The sequence below is a fragment of the Odontesthes bonariensis genome, chromosome 18, assembly GCF_027942865.1.
Source record: "Odontesthes bonariensis isolate fOdoBon6 chromosome 18, fOdoBon6.hap1, whole genome shotgun sequence".
Classification (NCBI taxonomy): Eukaryota; Metazoa; Chordata; class Actinopteri; order Atheriniformes; family Atherinopsidae; genus Odontesthes; species Odontesthes bonariensis.
Window position 1 is genome coordinate 14,546,127 of NC_134523.1, and position 27,917 is coordinate 14,574,043.

Genomic DNA, 27,917 nt, shown 5'->3' on the forward strand with positions numbered 1-27,917 from the left:
TCAATCTTGTACAATTCTGTCTGTCTTTGACAATCCCTGTAACCTAATCATTCTCTGCATTAAGATAAAAATCTGTAGTTGCTTTGTCAACACTACACAGAAAAAATGTCCTTCATCATAAATTACATTTATTTGAGGCTCCCTCCCTTTTACTGTACACATGTACACAATTACCATCTCTCTACTTCTTCCTCCCTCTCACTTTGACCTCGAGAGCGGAGCGGTAACGGATTAAATATGAACATTGCCAAGGATATGTGGCTATAAGAAGGTCACTTTGTGCAAGGCTGTTTCTCTCTGAAGATTTCTTTTGAAGCAAAAGAGCTCCTCTCAGGTTTTCATGTAAATCCTCATTTTGTGTTACATTAATTACAAGCAATACAGAGAAGAAAAAAACGTTTGGTTTCAAATTTGGCAATGAATTATCCCTGCAGATCTGAATGGAGTTTGGACTTTAAGATAAATAATAAAGACAGAGTTGAGCGCTATAGGGTGAATCAGAAGTTTTTTTAATGTGTTAGAATTCGTATAAAGACCAAAATCAGCCATCATTGCAGTGGGAAGGGATTTCTACATTCAATCCCTACCCAAAGTCTCAGAAAGGTAAAATAAGACAGCCTGTATGTTCCACAAAGAACACTGGAAGAAAAATTCCTGAAAACGTGTGGGCTGGGACTGTATAGCTATTTCCAATGGCGATTAAATAAGAGGTGAGCACAAACTATGAGGGCAAAATAGCTAGGGGCAAGTGGCTGCTTGATATGGCTGAGCAAGCGGGTGCTCTACTGTTTGAGAAACCACTGCTGCAGGTAATGGAGTTAACAGCTGAGAAGATTTTAAAACACTGCAGATTTCCAACAGATGAACAAACATCTACCAAGATTCCCCCAAAAAAAATCCACTCTTCGTAAACTACTTTTTCACACAGGAAACGGATTGTACACTTAAAATATCACTGGTGAATTCCTTCTTCATACTGAGATAACAAAGGACAGCAAACGGTATTTATGTTCCAACACCCACAGCGAGAAGTGATCACAGCAGTGTTGTTACTCTCTATGTTTGCCACATGGCTCATTGATGCCTCTACAGTCCACTAACATATACCCGGGAGACCTAACCAGTCCTAAACTGCTCAGAAAAACTTTAAATCGATCCACAAGACATGTTATGAGATGACTGAAAATGTTTCATTGATCCCTGTGGAGCTGCTATGCCTCCCTAGGACCCTCCTGAGTGAGTCATCCTCCAACAGGAGGAATGGCATCTCCAAAGGGATTTGTGCCAAGGGTTTTCCCCACTTGGTATTTCAACTGTAGGAGTTATTTGTATTAATGATGAATCAAATATTTAGTAAACAGCCCAGTGGGTCGATTTAAACATCACTGATTAGTAAGCTATTTTAATGGCATACCTACTGCAGCCTTGAGCCTTTATCCTTGAATATGATTGAAGGTAAAAAGCTGTTCTGATCTAATTATCTCTTTTAAAAACAAAAGCTATCATATCCTAAAAGGGAGATTTGGGAAGGCTAAGCTGAGTGCCTGACCAAATGTTAGCTTGGCTCAGTCAAAACGTCTCCATGGCGCTGATATTCCAAAAGTGAAACTATAACAAGGTAGCAACCATCAACAGCCTCGGGGAAAGCTGCTCTATATTCACGACACCACAGGACAACTGGTAATGAGATCTATCAATTAATGACTGTTGAAGCTCAAGTCATACTAACTTGTGAATGAATGAGACAGATGTATTGATCTTTTAGAGAAATCTTGAAAAAAAAATAAGAATCATACACACACACAACACAATCACAAATGATCGTCCACTTACCTGCTTTTACCCGGATCTGCTAATAGTGTCACGTTACCTTCCAGTTCTATTTATTTTTTTACCAGCAGGAAGAGGTTCTATTGAATCATAGCAGCCTGCAACCTGAGTTTACATACATAGGCTTTAAATATGGGTATATCTTAAATAAGTCTGGTGGAAATGTGAAAAAAACTTGAAAGCTTGAGAAAAAAGCTAATATGCAGATCTCGAGATGGAATTTTTGTTTTGTTTTTGAAGTTTGGTCCATTGGTCCGGGGCTGGATAATGTAGAGGTAAGATTGTCACCTTTAATGTGGGTGACCTGGGTTTAAATCCCTTGCCTGAAAGGTACTACCCCCAGTAGGGGTCCTTAGGCAAGACCCCCTTACCCTACCTGTAAGTCGCTTTGGATAAAAAAGTAAGCCAAATGCATAGACATACATTTTTTTTATTTTTTGCTATTTACAAGATCCCAAGAATTACCCTCCATGACTTAATATTTGTATTGTTTGCCATGATGAAAGTGGACTACATCTTAAATTTACTTGTGGGCATGAATATAACTGTAATCTTAGACTGACATTAAATATTCCAGAAGATATGAGCTTTAACTCATCTTTTTCCCCATACTGACCACTCTCACAGCAAAGGTCCACTTCGTATGAAGAATCCCCTACAGTATGTATATGTCGTATAACGTGTCATTCAGGGCTAGTTTAAGGACCGTGAATCGTTGCAAGATAAAAAAAAAACAGTCTCTTTTCTAAATGTCACTTTAACTCACTGCTAGTTTCTCAGCATGCTTTCAGAACCCTCTCATAGGTGTCCTTCCCAGAGCAACCCCATTAAAAATGAGGTTGCTTAACTGTTTAACTCAGTTAAAGTCAACATGAAAAATTTTTGTCAAATACAATTGTGATAATCGGTTCAGTGCTTGCTGACTTTTTACTCCCCCCTAAGAGCACTATAAACTGTGAATGCACTTAGCGGCAGGCCAATTTTTTTCTGTAGCATATCCAGGTTATGTATAATATACAAAATTATATGTAATGTTGTTATGTAATTATACGAAAATATCCTAAAATATTATTTTGACATTCAGGAAACTACTGAATACAAATGCTTGTCCGAACTGTCATGTACTGTGAGAGGATTAACTTACCAAATTCTCTCGGCACAGATATAGAGTAGACACAGGTCTGTCCGGAGGTATAGTTTCTGGGGAAGTTTGGAGATAAAACAGTCCCTTCGGTTCCGGTAGATCGACTACCACAGGGAGCTGGAGATGTGCACATGTGCACAAACAGACAATATAAAGCAGTGTGGTTTAGGATTATACACGAACACACAAATGTATTAAAGGAAACAAAACTGCACTAGAATTCAGCCAAGGGTGTCAAGTATGTGTGCTGGGATTGTTTGCTCCAACTTTTACCTTGACAACTAGGCAAAGCCCTGTTCCATCCTGGTCTACCATCATCTCCCATACTGCAGGTTAGAGTGGAATAGCCCTAAGCAAACAAACAGACACATAAAAATGTATTTTACCATGATAATACATTCAACAAGTCATCGAGTCTCATTAACTCTAAAAACTAACCAATCACGTCACAGCCAACCAGCCAACAATTCTACCCACCATACAACCACACAAGCAAACCAATTCAACGATCCACCTAATCTTTCAACTAAGCAAATAGCCACCCCCACGACGTCCAATAACAATAGAGACATCGACTTGTTTGTACCTGCAATACATATCCTGCTTCACAGTAGAAGGTGACCGTAGAGCCCAGCTTATAATCGGACCCCAGCCTGGTCCCGTTCAGAACCACACCTGGGTCGAAACAGGACTCCCTCAGCTTGGCTGAGCAGAGAGAAAAAGAACAACTTAGTTAGAGAGAGGGTGAGGCAAAGAAATAGCGACAGGCACACATGAGTAATAAGGCAAATTAATAATAGCTAAGTCCCTGGCAATAATCAAATGAGGCAGGCGTAGTGTTGGCCTTTCTAACCGTCTGTTTGACTTAGCTTCCTCTGCCAAGATGGAGGAAGAACGATAACTTCATCCCCCAGCTTTTGCACGCTACATGACCCTTGTAAATTATGGCTTTGGCCCCTATTCCAAAAATTTACCGGCCACCCACATCAACTTCAAGCTTAATGCCTGAGTCCACACAAACCCAATGTTGACTCTGAATCAAGCTCACACCTCCTGACAGAATATTTCAATAGCCAACAATTCAACAGGGACTTTACAGCAAAGGCCATTATTCTTTTTCATGTTGAAATCAGTATGATACATAATGTCACCAATGGGGTTAGTTTGCAGCGTATACATGTGGAATGAGTGTAGTAGTAGTTCAGTAAGAAAATTAGGTATTTCTCAACACATTCGGCATGCTCGCGGTCATGACATTAAGAGGGAAACATTCTGTCAGGCTAACAGCGAAAACCCTAGTATTTTCTCAAACTACTTTGGTTTGGACAAACAGATAAGACAAAAAATCCCCCTCATGTAATCACTTGAAGTGGAGTATATTAAAATGATTTTTCACCCACTGACAGTTACAAATTTGCAATAAAAACTATCCTACTTGGGATATGTCTACTTCCTGTTTCCAGGCAACCCCGTTTCCGAAAAGATTGGGGAAGAATTTGGCAACCGAAATCTAAAGCATGGTCGCCAGCTCCTGGGCTTGAACCTTCAACTTGTTTACCCAAGTCCAGCTTGGGTCTGACTAACGCAATAATGCTTTCACCCCCCCACAAAAAATAATAATAAAATATATATATATATATAAATATATATACCTGTGTGGCATCTTCCACATTTTCCACCATATACAGTGATGACAGAGGTTGAAAGCAAACGCAACTGACAAATAACAAAGGCTGGAGTAATAACAAAAGGGATTGAGAAATAAAACAATGTGGAAAAAAATATAATAGAATATCAATGTTTCCCTTTGAAGAAAGCCCTTTTCACCAGTGTTTTTTCCTCACTTTAAAAAAAATAAATAAAAAATATTTGGTAATATATACACACAGAAGTCAAAATTACCTGTTTTTTTAATACAGCACCTATATAACCTGCATGCCACATCATTATGCCACTTGGTGGCAGAGACATTGGCCTTTTGATTGAGAGATACATGTGCATAGAGGCACAAATAGTATGGATTTGTGATTTCCAGAAGCATAAAACGGCCGCATAATTCTAAGGAGACGGGGGCATGAATTTTTTGTCCTCTTTCGTCTGAACAGCTGACATCTTGTTCAAAGTATAAACTACAGAATAAGGCATTATTCTGCTTCATCTTAGACTCAGACGAGCTCTTATGCAGTCTGAATGGTAAACACATCGACGGTATAATCAGCAATGTTTGGGCTGTTGCCTGCTGTAGTTTTCCTTTAAGAAGTATCTCTGAATCTATTTAATCAGCATTCAATTTCAGTGCTGTAAAGAAGGCAGTGCAGCTGGGAGAATATTTTACCTTTGTATTCCAGGTGAAAGCCGGTATAAGAAACAGACCCATCACTGCGGAAGGCTAAATGCATGGTGTTCGAACTGCTCTCTATCCGCTCTGGGAGTTTGCTGTCTTGGAAGCTACCAATGAGCGGACTGTTGCTATCTGGACCATCGTAGATGTACAGAAAGTCGTAGTTTGGCTCAATGTTAAAACTAGAAAAACAAAAGGGGAAGCAAAAAAAAAAAAAAAAAGAGGGCACAAGAAGTGTCAACATTAGAATTCAACAATTGTTTTGCTCTAAAAATTGTGCTTAGGAAGCTTCAAGAAGGGAAGAGAGCTGAACAGATTTTTCAAGCATCTTAGCGAATGACAAATTACACTTCTGGAAACAAATTGACATGCAGTCAAGGAAAACAAGACGATTAGCAAGACTGTCCATTTAATTTCACATGTCTTTGTTGAGGAACAGGTATTTAGTGAAGAAACCCTTGGGTAAATAAGTTTCGAAAAGCTTCGCTGACTGGGACTTTATAATGGAGTTGCATATTACCCGATGAAGGCCAATGACAGCACATAGTCGGAGTTGACAGCAATGAGCCAATCGCAATCCTTTGAGTGAGGGTAGGGATGTGGGTAGTTAGGAGAGAGGATAAATCCATTGGAGCCGGTAAGGTTTCCTCCACAAGGAGCTACAATTAGAACGCAGGACAGAATACACATACATTTTAGTACTGGAAATATCTCTCAACTCAGCCAGACTCATTTCAAAAGCAACGTCATTTCTATATTCCTTTTCTTTTCTGTTACTTCCGCTGTGATGAAAAGTGGCAGTGTGGAGGTTTGTGTGTAGAATGAACCTCTTTTACACAGCCTTTCTTTGAAGTGTGTCCTTGAATTAGGCACTAGACTCTAGACAACTCCAGCTGTGTATGCGGTACATTTATTTTATGTCCCTATAGAAGCCTTTTCACCTATGCAGACAGGCGGGCTTGGCTGCCAGTAGTATCTGTTATCCACTTGTATGCAGGTTATTTTGTCATCCCCCTGGAGCTCGTATCCTGGGTCGCACTGAAAGGACACCGAATCCCCCGGCTCACGGCCATCTCCGCTACGACTGCCATTCATTGGTACACCTGGGTCCCTACAGGCTGTAGCTACTGAGCCTGGACAGAGAGGAGATGGGGACAAAGTGGGAAATGGAGTGGAAAAAAAAGAGCTATCGCAAAAAGCAGGGTCACACTTGAAATTTATGGCTGTTGGACGAATGCCTAGTGCATAACTTTCTCTAAAAACAGCACTAATTCAAAAAACTGTTTACAAAACGCTTTTATGAAATATCTGGTAGTCTTTAGCCAAACACTACGGGTAATGACTCATTCATTTTACTCTTGCTTTGATAACACTGTTCTTTACACCAATGAAAAGCAAGCGTACCATTTAGTGTATGTTTGTTGTAAGTTCATGCATATTATCATATAAATCTAAACATCAACATTTGTCAAACAAATCAAAGCAACACCAAAAACGGTCTTGAATAGGCAGCATAATTTTCATGGTGGTATCTAGCAGCTGAAACTCGTACAAAATATTTGTTTCCAAAAAAGATGGTTACTTTCTAATTCATATCAAGTAGGACTGCTTTCTCAAATGTACCTTTTCCACATACTCTGAGGCAGAAGACACTTTTTCTTATTTTTTTTATTTTCATTACGTCTTTATTTTGAACGTTTGAAAAGGGGATTTTGTACATGAGTCAATCATAGCATGATTCATTCACGTGTTCCTAAAATAGGCTGAAAACACAGCTCTTTTCTGGCTGTTGACAGTGTTGTCTGATTTATGATGTGTTAAAAATTGATGCCCAGAATCGTCTTGGTAACAATCTCATATGTGTGAAAATGTCATAAGAAATTTAAACCTGGTCTCCAGCACCAGATTTCTCTTCTGGACACGTTGCAGATTGTTGTATATTTTCATAATTAGAGTATACAAAGTTTAAATTGAAGAAAATGGTGTGAATATATGAAATATTCTAATTCATTTTTGTTACCGATTCAAGTTTGTCATGAAATCTATTTGTGTTTGTATCTCGTCTTGAACATGATTAAGGGAACTGCATGTCAAACATGTCGAATCAACAAGAATCATGTCCTCCACAACAAGGGCTGCGGTAAACAGAATTGTTTTCTACCACAACTAGTTATTTGATCAATGTTTACATTCCTAAACATCACTTACTGGAGAACTGGATTGCAAATCCTGACTTGCTGATGTAAAAGTCAGTCTCAAACTGAACCGTGACTGTGTTCAGTGTAGAGTGGATTCGCTCAGGGAGCAGAGATCCACTCAGCTCTGCCAGAGACATTTCATTTTCAGGTGGCCCATCCCAAACCCTCAGCATGTCATGGCTGGCTTCTGTGTCAAAGGCCAAGAACTGAAGACTGTGCATTTGAGAAAATGAAGAAAAAAAGATTGTCAAGATATATATATATATGTTTTTAATGGTATTTTTTGCTTTTATGGACATGATTTTATAATGCCTGATGCCGGCATTATAACTCAGATAGTAATAATAACAAGGAGACACAGAGAGGCCCACTTTACCTGACAATGTTTCCAGAGTCCACCTCGATGGTCCAGGTGCAGCGAAGGTTGTTGTCATAAGGGAAAGGGTATCCAGGGGAGAGAATCCGCCCTGAAGACTCGCCCTTAAAACGACCACCGCACTCCGCTGCAGGTGGCACAAACACAGAGGAAACTCATTGGTTAACAGACTCTGCGAATATCTGTGCATAACAATTTTAGACCAGTGCTACTGTGATATTATACACCCATCATTTAAGCCCTATAAATTGTAAACCGATGGAAGAGCATTTCCGTGTGTCTGTGAGGTATGACAAGTCAACCGTTTATCTGTCTGTGGCAATTGTTTATCAAGGCAATCAGATCCGCGAGGTGCACCTCAGTGACCGCAGCGCAGTGATTAAACGATCCCCACAGAGACAAATGGATTAAGAAAGAGGCTAAAGCTCTTCCTCTGTGACTCACTGTCTTTCTAACTCCCTCACGGACAGAAACTCAACAGTGGAGGAGAGCAGACGAGGAACGACAGACAAATTGCTGATCTTGCATTCCTCCCTAAAGAAATCACCTCGCATTATATAACTTAAAAAGTTCTCCCTTCTCACTTTGTCTCTCACAGTTATATATTTTCACAATCTTCATTCCGGCTCTGCTTTTCCTTCCTCCACAAGTTCCTCCTCCCTCAGGCTCCCTCATCACTGGAATATATTATCTTGGGTAATAGGAGCCATATGAAGAGTTGGGATTGAGAGAGGACACAGAGTGTAAAAGAGGGAGGAAAAAGGAGAGGACCGAAGGGGTAAAGACAGAAGCACTGCGAGTACGGTAATAATAAGAAGAAATTTAATATTAAGACTGGAGGTTAGATGAGGTCACAGTGTGTCGCTGCTAAAATATAAAGGCAGAGAGTTTTAGCCAGTGGTTTTTTGACTCTTTCATTATTGAAAGTGAGAAGGAGAGACTTATTCAGTGGCCTGAATGAAGGAGGGAAGGTCTTTAGAACAGCGCCGGGATGTTATTCCTGCATCTCCCTTGTGTGGCAAAGGTGCAGCAGCCATTTTGTTTGTCACTTTGAAAAGGCTTCGCATTTGTTTGGGTTCAATTAGAAGATGCAATTGTAACTGTGAAGGAATGACAATGTCTCCTATAGATGGATAATAATATGCAATTGTAGGTCTTTCAGTGTGTGTTAGTAGTGTTGATTGCAAAGCCAGTGAAAGACCATTATTGATTTGTTGACATCAATATTTGGGACTGTGGTGGGATAATTTCCTTTCAGTTTAAAGCCTCGGAGAATGAATTAAAAAGGCAATGATGTTCCAAGTGAACATTTAGAAATGTGTCAATATTCAAAGGGGAGTTCCTGCCAGTGTGTTTTATTGTTTCCATCAAATGGCCGGTGGTTTGATACATTAGTCTGGCGCAAAAACAAAATCAATTAAAATTTGTTTATGGGTCAATTCTTATAAAAGGGTTGCTTAGCCCTTCATGGACTACAAGTGATATAAATAGATGTTAATAACAAGTGTGTGTGTACGTGCAGGTGCATGCTGGAGTACTAGAGTGGATCATTGCACCCTCCAGGAACCGAAAAGAAAATAGGACACTGGAGGATGCATAATGTGGACGAAGGGAGTGATATCCTGAGAAATTGGTCCCCATTCAGTTTTTTCTACACTAGTTTATATTGTATAACAGAGCAAAACCTGGTGTAGCAAGTCATGCCGCTATTTAAAAGTGCTGTGTATGCACTGGATGAATTTTAAGTAAAAAGGCATTCCAGATTAAAATCAGTTTCAAATGAAAGCTTTTCTAATGCTATATCTTTATTTTTCTTTATCAGACATATCCTGCACTGAATTTTGGCCTCAACACATTTTCATTTTAAGGAACCATACTGAAGCTTGGTCAAGTCACATTTGAATTCACAGGGCGCTCCTTTGGGCTTTTACTCCTTTCAGTTTTCAATGTTCAGGGTTGTGACCCACATTTGCATATTGCTGAAAGAAGCCTTAATGACTGGAAAAGCAAGCATTTTTATGTTGGAGGTGGAGGAATAAAAGTAAAGACTTTAATCAGTTGTCTTATTGCCTTAGTTCCTGTGGCTGGGATTTGAATCCTGTAATGGGTCTTTCAAGTTACTTACTCTTTTCACTTTTATTTTTTCTTTGCTTCCAGTTGCTGTTCGGCTAGATTTATGCAGCAAAACTACTCGATTAAGTTAAGAAAAAAAAAAAACATGACACCCTTTTTCAATAATAACAATGTTACTTGGAAAACTTCTCCCTCTTGTATTATGGTTCTCCTCATTTTTATTGTTTAGCAAGTTCCATCAATGGGACAGTAGCTTCACCTGCAGACAATATTTGCTATGCTCTCAAAAAATGACCACTTGTTACACAAAGTGTTGTGAAGTGGTCCTTATAAAGTGTCTATTTTTTACTAGTAAAGAGTGAAAAGCATCACTTGCACTTTCCCCTTTTGTTTGTCATGCTTTTTAAAGCATACTTTTAAGGTTCCTCTTTGTCTGCATACATGCAGAATGTTTGTCTTGTCAATAGACATCTTTACAAAGAGTATATCGCATCACAAAGCAAGGACTTACCAATACAAGAGGGCAGAGGGTTATCCCACGCTCTTCTTTCACCTGTCATGCACTTCAGTGTGGACGCGCCATGCAGAGTGTATCCCGGCTCACATCTGTATGTGATGCTGCTTCCGGAGAAATGGCCTTGGTCGTTGACTTTGAAGCCAAACTGCGGCACACCTGGGTCCTCACAATGAGATAACTCGAAACCTTGAGGGAGAGAAAAAGTTTGAGAAAAAGATCCTCACGGTGTGGATTTGTTTTTTTAAAGCACTCACAAAGTGAGATCTTAGGCCCACTTGAGCAAACAGAACTGGTTTTATGGAAATGCACAGCAACGTTCCCTTAATATCTGGCATAGTTAAGCATTCTGTTTATGAGCTTGCTGATATCACAGGCCTTGTTAAGCTCTCATTCCAATTTAATAGGAAAACCAAAAAAGTGATACATAAGGCGTGCTATTATTTGGAGTGATACTGGAGCCTGTATACAGCTTACCCAATTTAATGTCTGTCTGAGCTCAGTTTCCATGGTAATATTTAGAATATTCAGTTAGTGCACAGTTTTAGTGCGTGGGATATGAATAGGTTTATAAATATACTTACTTACAAGACTATAACCAGGATTTGATCTACGACATTACCCAGAAGACATTGTGCGCCACTGTTTGAGTTATCTCCTCGCAGACTGATGTAGGTGCACCTCTAAATCCTTAAAAGTGGCCATTTGGAAAGTTGCACATTTACCACCGAGAAACATAAACAAATCTGTCATCATCCTGACATAAAGTGTGAATGGTTGCCCATCTGAAATGATTGTGTTTCTTAGACATGTATAAGAAAGCAAACTGCGATGTATTATTCATAGAAGTACATCTGAAGAGTTATTCTGAATGATTTCCTTTATCTTCCATGTCAAACATAACTATAAGCATAGTGGCAGTAAATAAGAAACACAAAAATGTTGCTGCAGTACTCTTGAAACCAGTGTCCTTTGTTTTATATGCCAAAATAACTTTACAAAAGCAAAAGAAAGGTGCACTTTCCTTCCACAGCAAAAAGACCACGGGACCTTAGAGCATTATGCAAATCAAGGCAAATCAATCCTCCTGCATGACTCCTTTTAAACAAATAGATTTTTTTTTTTAAATCTAAATGCACACCTAAGTGGGCACTGTCAACATTGGTGTGTTTAGGTGAACACCAGAATACACCTTTACCACCTCATCCCACACTGATACCTCTGAGAGCTTTGTTAATCAAATGAGACAAATTCATCGTGATCATTACTCTGGTGGAATACAAAGTCTGTGACGGTTTCACAAACTAAACCATTTAAAGATAAAAAATAAAATAAAAAAGATTCAGCAAGTCCTTCATTTGTGAGAAATTAGCCGAATTTGTTACATGGCGTTTAATTGTTGGATCAATAAGACCGAGATGATTTTTACCCTTTAAGATCGTCCAGTTTAGCTTCACGTTATTTAGCTGCTAAAAGCAAACAGTTATGTATAGCATGCTAAGTTAAGAATGCAACACTTTATAATAACACAGCTTAGTGTATGTGGATGAAACAGCTCTGTGCCACCCCAAAATGGGATCTGATCAGCAAGCTAATAATAGACCACAGAATACATTAATATTGCATTTCACAGCATTGTCATCGTACATGATAGCTAGATATATGTGATCTGTATTCCACAGATGGCTTAAGTTTAAGGCTGAAATAGAAATATGCTGTCATGGCTACCTTATTTGTCCCATTCAAGACTGTATAAACTATACACAGGCAATGATTTATTAGCAATATACATGCTTGAAGTTTGTAGATTTGACAAGATGCGGATGTGTGACAGTAAAATCTTAAATGAACAGCCACGTTTACTATAAACTCACTTGAGTAAACTAGTTTGAATCCTTCTCCAGTATTTTCTGCATCAGTGTAAAATTCCAGCCAGAGATGGTTTGATGTGGAAATCAATGTCAGGCCCAACATGGATGACCCAGTGAATGCTCCAAGAACCTGGGCTGTGTTGTCTTTGCCATCATAAATCTGTAATAACAACAACACAATGCACACGTGATGGAGAATACATAAGAACCAACCATGAAACAATGACCTTTTTAACCCATCGCTAATCAGTTTTACACACAGATAGCAGACAAGACTGACTGAGAGGGTTTACCTTGAGAATGTCGCCCTGGGCAAGATGAAAAGTTCTTGCAGATATGTTAATGCCTTTCCCAGCTTGCACCTGGAAACAAGGTAGAATAAGGGTTTCTTGATTAGCATCGCAGACAAACGTGCACTTGGCAAGGCTCGAATATGGCTGACAAATTTCACAAAACTACATCGTGATTTCATAGCTCTCCCAACAGGGATATTTTCAACTCTAATGCCCTTTTCTTAAATAACTGCTCAGCATAATGAGCTTTTATTTGACTCAATAAAAACACTTTGGACGAACTATATCCCAAAAGGTCTAAAGGTTAAAGTACTACCTGGATGCTGTAGATGCACTCGTGGTTGTTGTCGTAGTTCATTGGGTAGTTTGGAGACAGTAGTATCCCTTCGTTGTTTATAACCGAAGAACCACACTCGGCTGAAGACAAAGACAAGAAAAAAATACTCTAAACAGACATAAGACCATTGCAATAATGTGGTAGGCTTTTGTTATTCAACTAAGTGCTAAACATTTGAGAGTTTGATTTGATAAGTCAAATGCGAGTTTTCTTGCATTTCAACTGTTTTTTGCCCACTGAACCTTCTGTTAAAGAGAAGACATGTTGTCCTTGAGTGGAAAGAATTTTCAGAATCTATCAGAAAGTGACAAGTTATTTTTTTACCATGTAAAAGAATGAATACTTCAATGACTAAACGTGTTTGTGTGCATGGAAGAATTCAATTATGGAGTCTAAGGCCTTTTCAGAGACTTTGAGGCAGTTGTCACCACCTTGACATTTTCAAGTATTTCAACTAACTGTAAACATCTATGCAACAGTGACACATATGGTTGTATTCTAAAAAGCCTAACAAAAAACAATATGAGAGTGAAGTGAATGTAATACAAACAAGTTTTATTTAAATTGAGGGTAAACACAACTGTACAAAAAAAACAGGTTTTAGAGGTCTTCAAACAGTGCAAGAAAACACACTATAAATATATCTAGCCAAGACTTTTGAAGGTTGAACCTTGTAAACAAAAGTGTTGGCTGCATAAAAGTAAAAAGTGCAGTCAGAAATGTTTTGTTGTTTCCACACAAACTGTAAAAAAGTAATTGTAACCCCAGGCAGTGTCTCTGAGCGTTGAATACTAATTAGATGGGTGTGTAACACCCCTGATTCCCCCCACCCCCCTGTCACTCTCCATGTGATAATTGTCTGTCACTGGCAGGACATTGCTGCCTTCCCCCACATGCTGGCTGAATGGGGCATGTTCTCACCTGTGAATAGCCACTCAATCACCTGGTACTTTACATGTGAATAGCGATAGGTGTGGCCTAGGAGGCTGCTGCAGTCTGCGGCTATGTACACACGTAGCCGGGTATTTTTAAAACCGAATGTTTCCCCCCCTCCGTTTATAAAATAATCTGTATCCACATTACCTCGTTTTCGAAAAAAACTCCTTCCACACATAACCGAACATCTGCGTTTTCACCTGTCTTGACAACCCAAATGCTGTTTTGCGCAATCTGCCCTTGTCAGCTAAATAATAAAGTGTGCACGCAACTTTTTTGAGCACACTGACAGGTGATTGCATGACAGTGGACTGCCCCTCGATATGAGGACGTAATAATTCCGACAGCGAGAGGACTGAGGACCGGGACATGCGAAATTGTCACGCCATTCCTCTGGGAGTACGACTTGGGCGTGTAAAATCAAGGCAGTAAACAGCGCCTGCACAATAATAACTACCACAGTTCTCAAGGCATCCATGCTTCTTCAGTAAACAAAGGTCGCACTTTAGACTTTAAAGCAGATTTGTTGTTGTTTTGGCGCATATTGTGACGTTCGAAAACGCAAAACTCCGGTTATCTCTGTCTACACGCAGCTGCATAAACGGAGTTTTCAAAAATCTTCACTTTGCCCGGAGTTTTTAAAAACATTCGTTTATGATGCGTTTTCATGTGGATGACAGGTCCAAACGTAGAAAAATATATTCGTTTTAGCAGATACCCGGCTACGTGTGGATGGGGCCTCAACTACAGAAAATCCAAAGATTTCTGTTCACTCTCCTTAAAAAGGGCCAGCTATATAATTTATTTTAATATATATATATTTGAAAACTAGAAGTTTCAAGGTTTTAATGGTGTCACATATGTTTGAATGACAAAAACTCACAGAGTTACAGATGTGTTTTTAGAGATGTGTCAAAAAATCCCGCCGGCGGGTTTTAGACTCCAGAGTGTTACAGCTGTATTGCCAACGCTGTACTTTACAGTAATTTACCTAAAGATACTCACTTTCTGCACTTCTCCCACCTGCCCTCTATCCACAGAATCCATGTTGCCATGTTCTCTTTTTCACTTTCTTTCCCACCCACTCCCCACCTGCTCTGTGTCCATACTTGTGTAATCGTCATATTACAGCTGTCATATCCTCAATAAATCACCCTGCAATAGTTTCCATTTAGAAAATTACCTCTCCACCTCCTACTTCTTTCCTCTTCAATCCCTCTACTCTTGTCCTTTCTCTCTTCCACTCTGTATGAACAGTACCTCCCTCACTGCCGTCTACTTCAGTGAACCTTCCTCTACTGCTTATCCTTCCTTTCCTCCTCTGTTCTCCATCTTGTTCTTTTTTTGCTGTTCATCTTTCTAGAAAATTAACTCTCATATCCCCCCACCTGACTCTGTCTCTGTAAAACCACAAACACAGGTCATGAATACAATATTTGAAGAGATTGAAAGAAAAGGCATAGATAGAAAGAACATTTATTAAATAGAGTCCAGATCATCATTTATAGGTAAGTGGTTTTATTTTGTGAGGGATCTACTAGAATAGGCTGATATACTTTCATCTTCACTGACTACATTATTTTTTTTTTTTACCATGTTATTCTAATACAATATTGTACTTTTAATTCCCTTTTCTTTGGTGTGGTGCATCAGGTGCATCAGGTGCAGAGGAGAGGTGGGAAGGGCTCAGAGGACAGTGGGAGGGGAGATGATTGGCACACCTGCACATCGTCGGCTAATCATTCTCCCCTTTATCAGTAGCGTGCTGGTCCAGGCAGAGGAGGAGGACGAGGAGATGATCAGAACGAGGACCAGAACCAGAGACGGTAGAAGGAACCAAACGAGCAAAACGGAGAAGCCGGTGATCGTCTTCTGCCTTACTGCCTGTGAACCTCGGTCATCGTAAATAAAACGATTGTAATTCAGACACGGACTCTGTGCATGTGTTGGGTGAACCCACAGTGGCAACGAGTACTGTCACAGGCACTTTTGTAGTTGCTCTCGTCTCTGCTTTCCTCTTCTCTTCACCTCCTCCACGGCTATGAATACCACATGACAGAGCAATGCAACACAACACACGGGAACTAAATATAGCAAACTGCACTGAATACCGGCACCTAACACCACTCCCACCTCTTTGCATTATCAGTCTTGTCACGTTGATGACAAAGAAGCAAAGATGCACACCCTGCCGCTGCAAACATCATGCAAAGCTGAAAATAAGACTGGAGAGTGAACTGTAATCTCAGTTACAGTGTGGTCTGAATTACTGTGGGTTTCTGCATATTCTATGTATAAAACCACACATGCTTCGGGGGAGTGAGGAAGCAGGTGGCGTTATTTCTTTTTTTATGTGATTTTTATTTATGGTCCTTTTTGACGCTACATCCGCACCCAAAGCCTGTCCCATTTTACGCACTCTTTACTTGCTCCGAGCTTACAGGTGCATGGTATTCATGCTTTGCAAAAGGCATACCCCGTCTACTGACAGAGTAGGGGATAGTAATTCTCTGCTGGACAGGAAGCAATTGTGAGAGAAGTGCCATGGTCAAGGACAACCACTCCTCATACATGCAGTGGGACCCAACGCGAGCACTGCACCCATCTTTTTCCAGTAAAAGTAATTTATTCATTTTTATTTTATTGGCACAAGCTTGACAGCAATGCATATGCATTTTAGCAACCCTAAACTGAAAGGATTGTCATTCAGGATTGTCATTAATGCATGCTTGCTCAAAACCTGAGAAACTCTTTTTTTCTCCTTTTCAGTTCTACCTTTGTAAAGACTTTTTCAAAATATCAACTGATACAGCTCAGGACAAAAAAACAATACTCAAGGTGAAGCATTTGTAACGATAATGGGCACGTCTGCACCCTAATTTGCATCACTTTGGGTGTATGACTCGACAAGTAACCCTTTCTCAGCCTTGCATGTCTGAAAAAATTACTTCATGTCGGACATTTAACTCTCTAAAGAAGGTGGCATACTGCCGCAGTTACGTCATATTGGATTTATGTATTGGCTATATCACAAAAACCTTTGCTAGCCTGTGCTCTGACTCAATAAGCTTGTATAAAATATTCTTTGAATTAAAATGACGGACAAAATTGAAGTTAAAAAGCTTAACCCTGTTCTGTCATTTCTTTCCCAAATATCTTTTCCTTCCATTCAATACACAACACAGTAGGGTACACCCCTGTGCGATGTTACCTAAATATCAAATTATTTAAGATAACCTGTTAAAATTGAATAAATCTATCACCCTCTTTAAAATACAACCAAATGTATTTCACTGGATTCAAATAGCACGATACTTTGCTAGGTCATAGCTTTATTTTTTTTTCCCAGATAAATCCCTATTCTGCCAAATTCCACTGGGAGTCATCCTCAGCTAATACTTTAGTATATCAGAACCATGAACTCATCTGTGACTTCAAAGATCCTGCCATACTCCACTGGGATCTTATAGTGGTGTCACAGGTTTTTGATAATGCTAGTGATACGGATGCGACTTAATACACTAGGTACGACCGTCCTCCGCTCAAAAATGACCCCATGGGTTGCAGTTTTTGCAGAGAATTATGTCCTATAATGACATTTAAGGAATAAGTGACATCCAGTGGTTATGAAAGCAAAGTGATAAAATAGAGTCAATAAATTATGAAATGAGCAATACCTCCAACCACCTCTAGGGGGATTATTGTCAAGGGTGCCCTTACGTATATGTATGCTGTATTTAAGGTAATGAAGGAGATCTGTGGACCATTTGCACAGGGTATGTGCACCAACAGTTTGTCTTAGGTGCTGTTTACAGATACCCGGGTATTTTGATAAACGCATATTTTCTAACCTTCGTTTGCAAAAAAAACTAGGTGCACACAGCCCCGTTTTAAAAAAAAAACACGTCTACATTGATACGCTATCAGGAGCTGTTAAATTACGCCAAGCCTGACTGTGGCAGTGTTAGAACAATGAGAATTCCACACAAGCCAATCAGAAGCCTAATAGAGAACCGCTGACAGGAAGAACTTCCGGATCCTTTTCAAGAAGAAAATATGGCGCCAGGCTCATGTGTGTGGACTGATAGCGAGACTGAGCTACAGAAGCTCCGCAATTGCTGCCCTCCGCCCGCGCCCTAATGCGCCTTTGTTGTTCAATACATTGTATGACTGTAATTTTCAAAATCACACAAGTGAGTATAGCTCTCAACAACAGAAATGCTGCTAGTACCTCCATGCTTGCCAGATAAACAATGAATGGCGTTATCATGCTAGCATCCTGCCAATATGGCGGTTAGGGGCGGGGCTCTGTACTATGACGACAACTCCGCATTCCATTCTGAAAACTCCGTTTTCGTCTCTTTCAACCAGTTTACACACAAACGCTAAACGGAGTTTTTAAAAAAATCTCCACTTTTGCCGGAGTTTTTTTTTAGCTTTGTTTTCGGAGGAAAAAACTCCGTTTGTGTATAAACGAAAGGCACAAACGAAGGGAAAGGTCTTCGTTTATTAAAATACCCGGGTAGGTGTAAACAGCACCTTAGTTTTGCTTTGACGTGTGCTTGATTAAAAATGCAATCGTATACACCTATAATGCATTTCACACACGCACAAACCTAGAGACTGTATGACTCTGACTGTATGGACAATGTCAAAACCAAAAAACACCAACAGTAAGATTATTGCGTACCAACACATCTGGGTAAAGGAGTGCTCCACATTCTCCGACCACCCCCAAGACAGATTAATTCTGGTGCCCCCTCCAGGCGGTATCCCATATTGCAGGAAAAGGACAGAGTGTCTCCAACTCCAAAACTGTAGCCATTTCTCCTGCCGAACCGGGGCATCCCAGGGTCCTCACAAGGTTCCAAAGTATATTCTGCCGATAAAAAGGATTTCAAACTGTATGCAATTCAAATGCATGAGAAAATTCAATAAAACAACTTAAATAATCTTATTGGTCAATAAACGTGTTTGAATATTTCAGTAACAGTTGTCAATCGATTAAATTTAAAATTTTTGACAACTTCTTTGCAGCGTTGAACATTTGTGAGAACAGAATGTGCTGTGGGTATATGCAAACTACTGTTTTAGTAGAGGTACACCTGGGCTTTTCTGTTTTTTTTAGTGCGCCAAGACAGATTATGTGATTTGTATTTTCAAGTGTGCTGCAGGATGTTAAAGCACTACGAGACTAGTAACTCAAATCACTGATGACAACTCCCATGTGTTAAATTTGTAGTATCAGCTTATGCCATCTGGGAGGCAATGAAACGTCACTCAGTGTAGACTCAGATTCAAGCGCTTCTTAACGCCAGAGTCAATGAAAGTGCACTGAAAGGGTAATTAGGTAGAGAATCCTTTTTATGAGGGGCAGATGTAGTCTTGAACTTCCTTCTCTTAACCATGCTACTTAAACCTTTCCGGCATTTGAAAGAGTATCGTAGCAAAACAGTACATGGGAAATTAAGATTTTACTGTACATCAAATAAAAACGGGTTACTGAATGGTCACGTCATATTTGTGTTACATAATCTATCATAATCTTTTTGTTAATTTAACACAAGATCTATTTGACCACTTTGGAGTTCTACTAGGTCAAGAACCCACATACATCAGTGACCTCCTTCAGCCTTAAATCACCAGGGGGCCACTGCCCTCAGATGATCTGAGGGCTTGTTAGATGTACTTTAATTCGTGCCCTCACCTAAAGATTGTGCTATTTTGGTTGTGACTTGTGGAAATCCATTTTTATAAAAGAATATTCAATGTTCAGTTGCTACTTAAATACACTTCCTGGTAAAGAAAAATATGTCATATACAGTGCTTAGGTATTTTGTAAGAGACAGTAATATTCTGCTCTGATACAAATGTTCTGTACTCTTAGAGTAAAGCTAAAGTTTCAATTTTCAACAAGACTAATATTTAGATATTGCATTACATTTAGATAATAACAGAAGGGAGGTTAAATACCAGAGAAAGTTATGTTGAAGCCCTCGTATGAAATGGAAAAGTCAGAGATGAATCGTAGCTGGGCTTTGAAGTTTCCATAGAGACCAGCATTAATGTTGCTAGGCAACTCATTGCCGGTCAGGCGAGCCAGTGGTTGCAGGAAACTCCCGTTCTCCGTAACCAAGAGGTAGTCATGTTGGTCCTCCAGATGAAAGGAATTGAATTGAAACTGAACTCCTGTTTGAGACATATACACAGACAGGTGAGAATATAGATTTAGCTCTTGTGCCTCAAATTACAATCTGTCGAAATAAGTTTTCTGCAAGTTAACGGCAGGCATACATTTTCATGAGAAGTTAAATTGCACAAAACCTTCACACATTATTGACACAATATTGTATCGTGAACAAATTTTTCAAAGTTTTAACAAAATTCCCTCCAAAGCAAAGACCAGGGCCTGACAACTTGAATATGAAGTTCTGAATGTTTGAAAATAGACTTTCATGTATCGCAAGTCTGTGGTTGTAGTGCAGATAGAACTGAACCCCTGTGCTTGCTGTGTCACATGGTACGGCCTCTCAGCCTGTCTCTGTTTATTAAGGAGTGTGGATCTCTGTGTGTCCCTTGCCTTTCCCGTGGCTGACTTCAACAGTCCAGGTACAGTTGAGAGATGAAGGGTAGCTCTCTGGATAGCCGGGACTGAGGATGGTTCCCCATGGACCTCTAACATCGCCGCCGCACAGAGCTGGATAGATTGAGAGAGACAAGAGTGGGAGAGAGGTGGCAGGGGGAGAAAGATGAGCAGAGACAGGGGACGGAGGCAGAAAGAAGTGTAGTATCAGATTGTTGATAGCCCCAGCAGATAATGCTTCCCTGTGGACCTTTAATACCACTTATATGGTACTCAATGTTACTCTGAAAAGAAAAAAATATAAAATGCCATAACATTACCAAAAGTGGATCTGTGACTAGCAGGGAGAAAGTCAGACCTGAAACGTCTGCTGAAGTTTCTTCATAAGTTCCTGTTTGTAGTAGCAGAAAATCACCAACTCTGGCAACTATAACCAATTTCAATTTAAAAAAAAAAAAAAAGAGTTTTATTAGATCTCTGTTTCTTTACTTGGCTGACTTCCACTACTGCACAACCACTACAACAGGGCAGTCAGGAAGCCAATATGTGCTCCAAAAAATAATCAGGGCAACAGTATCTTTACACTCAACCACTGCTGACGTTTTAAAGTCTGCAGAGTGAGAAGTGAGGAGAAAATATATTTTCCAAGAAAACATATATACACAGCAAGCATGCACAGGCAGACACACACAGCACTATTAATAATTAATTCTTCAATGCCAGGAAGCACTTTACTTTGAATGCTGAGTTGTGTGAGGAATCAGAAACACTGCATTGCTATCTCTGTCTTTGCCAGTTTATCTTTGTCTATCTCGCACTTTATCAGTCTTTTTGATCTCATTCCATTTGCTTTTTTCCCCTTCCTCCATGTATCCAATTTCTCTTTCATTCTATGTATCACAGTGGAGTTGGATTGACTGATTCCACTTTGGTCTATGGACTAAAAAAAACTTGACTAATTGAAATATGTTGACTGATTTAGCTCATAATTCCTACATATTTTATTAAAGTCTTATCCTTCTAAGATTCAGTCAAACATTTTCGACAGATATTGCATTAAAAAGTTTAGCTGAGCATCTAGATAACTTTTAAATATTCTGTTTGGGGTGGCGTGATAATCTAGTCATTTTCTCTTTCATATTCGATGACATGGTCTCGCCAAATGTGGGAATGTAGCGCACTTTAATCTCTGCAAATTCAGATCATGAACAACATTTGCTTTCTGCCCAATTTTTTACATCAAAGCTGGATCTTTTTGGAAATGTCTTGCTTGAATTCACTGTGTACTAGTTGTCAATGAAGAGGGTTTTTCATTACTTACCAGCCATAGTTGAAAATAGAACATGTACTTGAAAGCGTACAGTACATCTCGTGCAAACAGTGTCTAATGGCATGTGACGTATAAATATTAGGCAGCAAGCTTGATGTTTATATGCACAAACTGCTGGATGTTGATATGCACAAAACTACTTCCAGTACCAGAAACTGTGATATTCAAATGCGCTTCATGAGCAAATGAGTCAATAAGACCAAGTCAGGAAGCCACCACAAAACTGATGCTGCAGTGGCTGCATCTGTCTTTCCTCCCACCTCTCCTGCACCACCATGATTGGAATGAGAGAGACAGCAAGTAGAGAGACAGGTTTCTCTCCTCCCATCCCCCTCTCATGTGCCCCCGAGCTCCTGATTTGAGAGAGGAGAGAGGAGGTGACAGCCAACACAGGCTCTCTTCAACCTTACCTCAAACCTTTGTGATTTCACACGGAAGAGGAGGTGACAGGAGGCACATGGATAAAGGCACCACAAGCACACATGTATGTACAGAGTTCACATGCACAGATAGACACATACATACACACTCAGTTTTTGCCCACAGATCTCAAATCTTCTCTTAAATTTAGTGCATCACAGCCAGCAAAGCCCTCACTGCAACTTGTCCCTCTTTGTGTGTGTGTGTGTGTGTGTGTGTGTGTGTGCGTATGAGTGTGTGTTTGTTTTTATATATTCAGAGAGTCTAAAATGAGCAGCCACAATACTCATGGGGTCTAATATGTTCTGTGGGGACCAAAGAGTGGGGCCCTACATGTTTAAATGGATTTTTTAGGTGTCAAAACTTTGTTTTAGGGTTAGTTTTTTAACTTGGTTATAGTAGTGTTTAGGGTAAGGGTTACGTTTAGTGAATGTGTTATGCCAAAGGAGAATCACCACAAAGAAAGAAAAACAAGTTTGTGCGTGTGATTCAACCAGTACTTTTGTCACAGAACAACACATTCATGGTGGATTACCAAGAACCATTGCATACCACAGCCTGTTTGTGTCTATTATTGTGATTAAGGCAGATAATTACTTTTCTAAGTTCATGGCCGAGTCTATTGAAAGAAAATACTTTCATTGCTCTGTCTAACCATTTTTGAAGAAGCTCGACATATGCTTTGTAACAGTGTGCATAATTACCGCAACTCCAGTCGAGTTGACCTTGCACAATATGATTTAGGGGATCTTCTCTTTGCACCGACGTCAAAAAACATCTTTGTTAAACTGCAAACACCTGTTGGCTTTTTTGGAAAAGCGTAAAGCATCTGGTTAGCTTTAAAAGTCTATCTCCCGACAATTAGAAATAGGGTTGGGATTTGTGCGTGTGCAAAACAGTTTCTGCCGGTAAAAAAAAAAACTTCTGCCGTGAGGCAGCGTTTCTGCCCTGCTCGTCATAAGAAGAGTGCTCACCAACAGAACTGTATAATTGCAGGGAAGCATATGGTCAGGTTGATTTTTTTTTTAGACTTTTGAGAGGGGGGGACAGTGGCTGACTGCTTTGATTACTATCACTTGCACAGTCACAAGTGCAATCTAACATGGACTTCACCTGCAGTGTTGAACAAGGGAGTATCCCGTCAGAGGAGAGAAGAACGTCAGCCACTGTCCATGCTTCCAAAGTCTCCTGACAAATGCGTGTGTGTTGAGCAGTTGCAAGCGTGAAGGAAGGATTGAGCATCAGCTCGTCACAGCTCTGTGCAACATTGCCTTTGTGGAACAGATATGTTCCTTGGCAAGAACAGTTCTGCTATAAAATTCTGCTCTTGATGCAGCACGGTTTTAAAGTGTGTGGCTTTTGGGATGCAATAGCTGTATGTCCTTTCACAGTTGATATAAGGCAGGATTACTTTGTTTTTGTGTGAGGTGATTACAAACTCAAACATTATGGATAAAAATGTATATTTATACCAGAGTACCACACATTGCATCTTCTCTGGGTTTGTTTTGTATTGTGGTATGATGATAAACCTTCTTTTCTTTTTTTTATTCTATGACAAGTTACAGCTTACTAGGTTTTCCACATTAAAAGCTCTGTGATAAATTACCGTCACATGTAGGTAAGGGATGGCTCCACCAGTGGTTCTTTTCACACACCAGCGGCTCTTCATGGCTGAGTCTGTAGCCAGAATCGCAGCCAAATGACACTGTGGACCCGATGGAAAAATCTTGTCCGTACCGAATACCATTAACAGGGATGCCAGGGTCCAAGCAGGAGTAGCTGTCCACTGTAACACCTAAAGATAAAACAAAAGCAATACATTTAGCCGATCTAAAGAATCTAAAGCTCACACTTTACTGTTCGAAAAAGGCACTCTGATGCTGTGATGTTTCTTATGTACTGAGCTCACACATATTTTTCCAATCTGCATAAGAACTGGCACAATCAAGATTATTTTTCAGCGAGCCACAGCATGCATACTGTATTTGTTTCCAACTTACTTTCATATAGTAGTTTGAAGCCAGCATTGGACCTGCTGTTATCAGTGGTAAACAGCAGATAAAGGAAGTTGCTGCTGCTAAATAGGAACTGAGGCACCTGGGTGCCATTAAAGGAGCCAATCAGAGGAGACAGAAGGTTTGGCCCATCGTGGATCTCAAGGAAGTCATAACCCAGCTCTGTCTGGAACCTGCGGAAAGGGAGTATCAGAGTGTCTTAATTATGACTTCAAAACTGAACATACATATTCAAACCAAAGAAAATGGATTTTAAAGGACTATATTCTGGCTGCTATTGCTGGTTCGAAGCTCAAAGAATAAACGGTATTAACAAAACAATACCTGCCTTGCTCAACAACAACAGTATAATTCTCTTTTGATAAATCCTCATAAATTTTGGGTTTTGTAAACTTTAGCTGGTCAGATGTAATTGATGGTTGTTAGGATGAATCTATATTTGACTGTTCAAATTTCTTAGAGGTTTTTAAAAAAATTAACAAAATTCTATTGCTCACCTATCAAATGCAACTTTGATGGAACGTCCAGGCTCTGCTTCGATCACCCACTCACAGCTGAGGGAATCTTTGTAGTAGCCAGGCCAACCAGGAGACAGAATCACTCCATTTGGAGCTGAATAGTGGCCTCCACATGGAGCTAGAGGTGGTGAGGGAAAAGGTGGAAGGAAGTAAGAGGGAAAAATGGATCCGTAAAGGCATGCAACTATAATCTGAAAATCCATCTGAGTGAATTCCCAGGTAATGTGAAATGTATGAGAGGTGCCACCACACATATTTTGCTGGATTTACAGGCAGCTTAAGTTGGTGAATCATCTTCCCCAGCAGCTGACACGCAGGTAACTTAATTACATATTTTATTCAATCTTCTTTAAAGCTGGTTTGCTGCATAAGCACAGAAGATGATGCCCTCATTTCACAGTTCATCAATAGCAAACCGTGATTTACATTTGCTTAACTGACAACGGATGATTTAATTCTAAAATATTGGTCGGTTTTGAAAGGTGCAAAAATGCAGCACTGACAAGTTTGCCATCTTCTGTTTGCTATTAACTTATCAAGAAGACATGCTACAATTTCAGCAGTGATTTGGAGTTTTCTTTATTGCTAAATGATGAACGTTAAATGATGTAAGTACTTATTCACTCAGCTTTGTCTGCGTCAGTGTGTCACTGTGTCAACTCTCATCCGTCACTTTAGATAATAGAGTGCCCTTCCATGTTCAGGCTAAACAAAACTTTAGCTCAGTAAATATTAAGGCTTTGTGTCACAGGTAAATAAACAGAAGGCAATGATTTACAGGTCTCGTGAACTGATATTCTATTCACAGTAGAACATAAACCCCATACTGAATCTCTTACAACAACACGGCTTTTTAGTAGAAGAGTCTGGGTCCTGCACTGGCCTGCCTGCAGTCCAGACCTTTCACTGACTGAAAACATTTGGTGCGTCATGAAACGTAATATACATTTGATGTAATATGCCTGGCTGAAATATATAAGAGCTTCCCTGAAATAAATGTCATCTGAATGGTGGCATATACTTGACTATACGGTTTCTGAGAAGAAATTTACATATAGAAGGTGTCTATCAGAGGATACTGTAACCAGATTTAAAGAGTTAATTCCATCATCCTTTTCTTCACTGCCATGTGCAGATATGACAGATGACTGATACCTAAATTTTACTGCAGCAATACTTGACTCTCTTGTTGAAAGCACCATAGTTTTACTGCGTACAACACTGGACAATGTTGCCCCTCTGAAAAGGAAGGTAATCAGTCAGAAGAGGTTGGCTCCTTGGTATAATTCACAGCTGTGTGCTTTAAAGCAGACTGCAAGAAAGCTGGAGAGACAGTGGTGTCCCTCTAATTTCTCAATTAGTCTGGAAAGATAGTTTAATAACGTATAAGAAAACTCTTCGTAAAGCTAGAACTGCTTAATATTCATCATTGATAGAAGAGAATAAGAATAATCCCAGGTTTCTTTTCAGCACTGTGGTCAGGCTGACAAAGAGTCCGAGCTCTGTTGAGCCAAGTATTCCTTTAACTCTCAGCAGTGATGATTTCATGAGCTTCTTTATCAATAAAATTGTTTTATATCAGAGAGATGGTTGATGGAGTCCTTCCCACTATTATCAGTGATGCATCATCAAGTATAGCAGCTTTAGAAGTATCTTTAGAACCTGATTTGTATTTAGACGGCTTTTGCCCAGTTGATCTCTCTGAGCTAACAACAGCAATAGTCTCTTCTTTTCTTTTTTTTAAATTTTTTATGGGGGCTTTTTATGCCTTTAATGGACAGGACAGTTGGAGAGAGACAGGAAGCAGGGGTTAGAGAGAGGGGGAAGACATGCAGCAAAGGGCTGTCTGGTGCAGGACTCGAACCGGGGCCAGCTGCAGCGAGGACTGTAGCCTCTGTACATGGGGCGCCTGCTTAACCCACTACGCCACCGACCACCCCAGCAATAGTCACTTGTGAACCATCAACCTGTATTTTAGACCCAATCCCAACCAGACTGTTCAAGGAGGTTTTTGCCTTAATTGACACTTCCATATTGGATTTGATCAATCTGTCTTTGTTGACAGGATATGTACCTCAGCCTTCTAAGGTTACTGTAATCAAACCTTTACTTAAAAAAACCTACTCTAGATTCAGAAGGGTTAGCTAATTATCGACCTATATCCAATCTCCATTTTATGTCTAAAGTTCATGAAAAAATTGAAAAAAACAGAAATAATCTGTTTGAAGAGTTTCAGTCAGGATTCAGAGTGCATCAAAGCCCAGTCACAGCACTGGTAAAAGTTACCAATGATCTCCTCTTAGCCTCTGATAGCGGACTTGTGTCTGTGCTTGTCCTGTTGGATCTCAGTGCTGCATTTGATACGGTCGATCACAGTATCTTATTACAGAGACTTGAACATGTTATTGGGATTAAAGGAACTGCATTAGGCTGGTTTCATATTTATCTGAAAGATTTCAGTTTGTTCTTGTAAATGAAGAATCTTCCTCACAAACCAGAGTAAGTCATGGAGTTCTACAGGGTTATGTGCTTGGACCGATTCTTTTCACTTTATACATGCTTCCATTAGGTAACATTATTAGACAGGATGGCATATATTTCCATTGCTATGCTGATGATACTCAGCTGCACTTTTCTATGAAACCAGATGAAACCAATAGGTTGGTCAGACGACAAGCATGTCTTAAAGACATAAAGACCTGGATGATTCAGGAATGTCTGCTACTAAATTCAGACAAAATTGAAGTCGTTATCTTTGAACCTGAGCGTTTCAGGGAGAAATTGTCTTGCTATATAGTTCCTCTAGATGGTATTTCCTTGGCTTCTCGTACTACAGTGAGGAACCTTGGAGTTATATTTGACCAGAATTTATCATTTGACTCACATATAAAACAGGTTTCTAGGACTGCCTTCTTTCGCCTTCGTAATGTTGCTAAAATCAGGAACATCCTGTTCAGAGTGATGCAGAAAAACTAGTCCATGCATTTGTTACTTCAAGATTGGGCTACTGTAATTCTTTATTATTGGGCTGTCCCACATATTCTCTGAAAAGCCTTCAGCTGATCCAAAATGCTGCAGCCAGAGTTCTGATGAGAACTAACAGGAGAGATCATATCTCTACAGTTTTAGCTTCTC

General features: G+C 39.8%; 1 protein-coding gene across 4 annotated transcripts in view; it reads right to left on the reverse strand.

Annotated features, from left to right (window-relative positions):
- Positions 1-27,917, reverse strand: part of LOC142367128 (CUB and sushi domain-containing protein 3-like) — a 373,180-nt gene that overhangs the window by 57,108 nt on the left and 288,155 nt on the right. For all 4 annotated transcript variants that reach the window (XM_075449071.1, XM_075449070.1, XM_075449069.1 and 1 more), the window contains 18 exons: positions 24,762-24,900; positions 24,250-24,437; positions 23,856-24,044; positions 20,494-20,610; positions 19,887-20,102; positions 18,604-18,792; positions 12,957-13,057; positions 12,641-12,709; positions 12,351-12,507; positions 10,474-10,665; positions 7,890-8,016; positions 7,524-7,726; positions 6,257-6,448; positions 5,836-5,974; positions 5,310-5,497; positions 3,561-3,679; positions 3,248-3,323; positions 2,975-3,091 (listed from right to left, as the gene is read on the reverse strand). In XM_075449071.1, coding sequence (XP_075305186.1) covers positions 2,975-3,091; positions 3,248-3,323; positions 3,561-3,679; positions 5,310-5,497; positions 5,836-5,974; positions 6,257-6,448; positions 7,524-7,726; positions 7,890-8,016; positions 10,474-10,665; positions 12,351-12,507; positions 12,641-12,709; positions 12,957-13,057; positions 18,604-18,792; positions 19,887-20,102; positions 20,494-20,610; positions 23,856-24,044; positions 24,250-24,437; positions 24,762-24,900 — 2,718 coding nt within the window. The remainder of the gene's footprint in view (positions 1-2,974; positions 3,092-3,247; positions 3,324-3,560; positions 3,680-5,309; positions 5,498-5,835; positions 5,975-6,256; positions 6,449-7,523; positions 7,727-7,889; positions 8,017-10,473; positions 10,666-12,350; positions 12,508-12,640; positions 12,710-12,956; positions 13,058-18,603; positions 18,793-19,886; positions 20,103-20,493; positions 20,611-23,855; positions 24,045-24,249; positions 24,438-24,761; positions 24,901-27,917) is intronic.